The 2,768-nt window shown below is 41.4% G+C and overlaps 1 protein-coding gene across 1 annotated transcript; it reads right to left on the bottom strand.

Moving 5' to 3' along the window:
* Nucleotides 1-1,468: 1,468 nt before the first annotated feature.
* Nucleotides 1,469-2,497, bottom strand: LOC122913462 (olfactory receptor 8B4-like). The gene is given in 3 exon segments (XM_044260186.1): nt 1,469-1,644; nt 1,647-2,188; nt 2,190-2,497. Coding segments are annotated over 3 exon segments (1,017 nt in total). The 5' UTR covers nt 2,489-2,497.
* Between the last annotated feature and the right edge of the window lie 271 nt (nt 2,498-2,768).

The following is a 2,768-nucleotide window of genomic DNA, read 5'->3' on the forward strand; positions in this document are numbered from 1 at the left end:
TCTGTGCCCTCTATAATACCCACCACCTGGTACCCCAACCTCCCACACCCCCGCCACTTCAAACCCCTCAGATTGTCAAGATCTCTCTTTAGCGTATTTGAAGAAAATAGGTTTGTCTTATGTCTCCTCTTCAGTCAGTTCCTTGTTGCAGTACTTCTTCCTGCTGCTCTCAGCTCCATCTCAGTATGTCTTGCTTCTGGCCATCACATGGAACACCTGAGCTACCTTTCTTTCTTCTCAGTATGACACTGCTGTTTCCACCCAAGTGTCAACAGAAAGATAAATGTGAAGAACTAACTGCTCTTTACTGCCTTGTTCCTCATACCAACATGCATTGTACAACTATCCAATTTTGTGGAAGAATGGAGAATAGAAGCAAAGCCAAGTACATCAACTCAGTACTTTATGTGACTCTTCCCATATCCAAATATTCTTCACAGAGAGTCTTCTCAAAGACACTCCAAGTTCTAGCCTTTACTCAGCCCCATTCTTCTGGCCACACTGAGTCTCCATCCTCCCATCTCTGTGCATGTGTTGGTCTGGTCTGAGATTCGCCTTCCTGCCTACACTCAGGGCAGTTTATGAGGGTGTATTCCTTGAAATCTGTACTATTCAATATAGCAGAGTCTTCAGCAGAGTAGTACAAAGTGGACTTTGGCACTCAAAGTCTGAGTTGCTTCCAAGTTTCCTTGCAAGTAAAAAATGTTGTATGACTCTTCTTTCTACTGATTCTCTAATATTTAACTATAATAAACACACATACATACATATTCTTGGAGACAATAAAATCTAAATCTACTTTAAAGAATAAAAGAATTTTCCTAAATGCCCCATAATATACACAGTATCTCCAGAGCAAGATAGAGGTAGCTATTAACATAATCACACAAATCCATGGAATTTCTCCTTTGTTCTTGCTTTCAGCCTTAGCATACAGAGCCCAAGAAATTGGCCCAATTACAAAACCGCCTACACCACGGTTACCATTCCAAGCCCTAAGATTTCTGAAACTTGGAAATGAAAGATTTTAGTTTTGATTTATCTTTACATTTCAAACCATGTAAAGAACTCTTGTTCAAGGCTTTCTCTTGTGTGTACGTGTATGCATATGGGATGATTTATGATCTCTCTCAAGAAGCTGGGAGACTATCTTACCTATGCCACCAAGGGATCTACATTTGATCTTTGGTAAAGCTGTTCCCATAACGGGAACACTCTCCTGGACCCTCTTTGGCATTACTTTCTCCCAGCCAGAAATGTTGCTTGAACAACCCATTTAGCCTACCAAGGAAAGGATGGAAGGCCTACAGCCTCATCTTACTCATCTCTTGGGCATAGTATAGAGTCTGGTAAACAGTGGACACTTAATAGATGTTAAATTGCATGCAATGAACCAATTTAGTACAAAATGGTATAATCTTCAGGAAGCAAGAGGCTTCCAATTTGTAAAGTGGAGAGAAGACCGACCCTACTTGAGAAAAAAAGATGGAAAGTTCTGCATCTGTAAATAAGAAGATACTTGAGTATGATGCTTATTAGTAATGAAGTGATACAAACAGAACCATAAGAAGAACACTCTTCTCAGAGTTTTACCCAGGGCGAGTTTCACATCCTTATTCCTCAGACTGTAGATCAAAGGGTTAGCATGGGAACCACGTTGGTATAAAAGACTGAGGCAAATTTACTCTGGTCCATAGATCCAGGAAAAGACGTTGTTAAATAGGTGAATGCCCCTGACCCAAAAAACAAAGCAACAACAATTATGTGTGAGCCACATGTGCTAAAGGCTTTGGATCTGCCTTCAGCAGAAGGAATGTGGAGGATATTAGAGAGAATCAAGGTATAACAAATGAAGATGCTGATACTAGATACTGAAATGACAACTCCCACAACAACAAAAAACACCAGCTCATTGACATGGGTTCTGGTGCAGGAGAGCTGCAAGAGAGGGAGAACTTCACACAGGTAATGGTGGATGATGTTGGAATTACAGAAGTTCAGTCTCAACATGCCTCCAGTGTGGGCTATGGCTCCAGCAAACCCTATCACATGTGAACCAAACATCAACAGAGAACAGACCTTAGGGGACATGGTGACCATGTACATCAGGGGGTTGCAGATAGCTACATAGTGATCATAGAAAATTGATACCAACACATAGCATTCAGAATTGATGAAGAAACAAAACTAGTTGAGTCATGCATCCTACGTAAGAGATGATATTTTCTAACACAAGACCATGGAGCATTTTGGGGGTAAACACACAGGCATAACAGAGATCTATAAAAGGTAAGTTGAAGAGGAAAAAGTACATTGGAGTGTGAAGGCTAGAATTCAGCCCAGTTAAGGTGATCAAGCCCAGATTGCCCACCACAGTGAATACATAGATCCCTAAGAACAGGAGAAAGAGGGGTAGCTGGAGCTCTGGTTGTTCTGATAATCCCACTAGGATAAAGTCAGTAACTGAGGAGCTATTTCTCAGAGTCATTCTCTTCCAGGGAACTGTCTGTGGAAACAAGTGATAAAATACATAGATTGATAATAGGCACAAGCAGGACTGATAGAAGAAGGCACTAGAAGATGAGCCAGTACATGGATGTCCTACATTTTTACTCTCTTTTCTCTTCTATGCCCCCTCCCCTAGTCAGGTTGTTGACAATATGCCTGTGACTATATTTCAGCTGCCCTGGGCTAGAGTGTGTTCTTGGGCACAAGAATTCTGTCCCTTCTTGAGTGGTGAGGAGGTAGAATGCCTGCATTGATTGTCC

Source organism: Neovison vison, chromosome 7 (assembly GCF_020171115.1).
Source record: "Neovison vison isolate M4711 chromosome 7, ASM_NN_V1, whole genome shotgun sequence".
Taxonomy (NCBI): Eukaryota; Metazoa; Chordata; class Mammalia; order Carnivora; family Mustelidae; genus Neogale; species Neogale vison.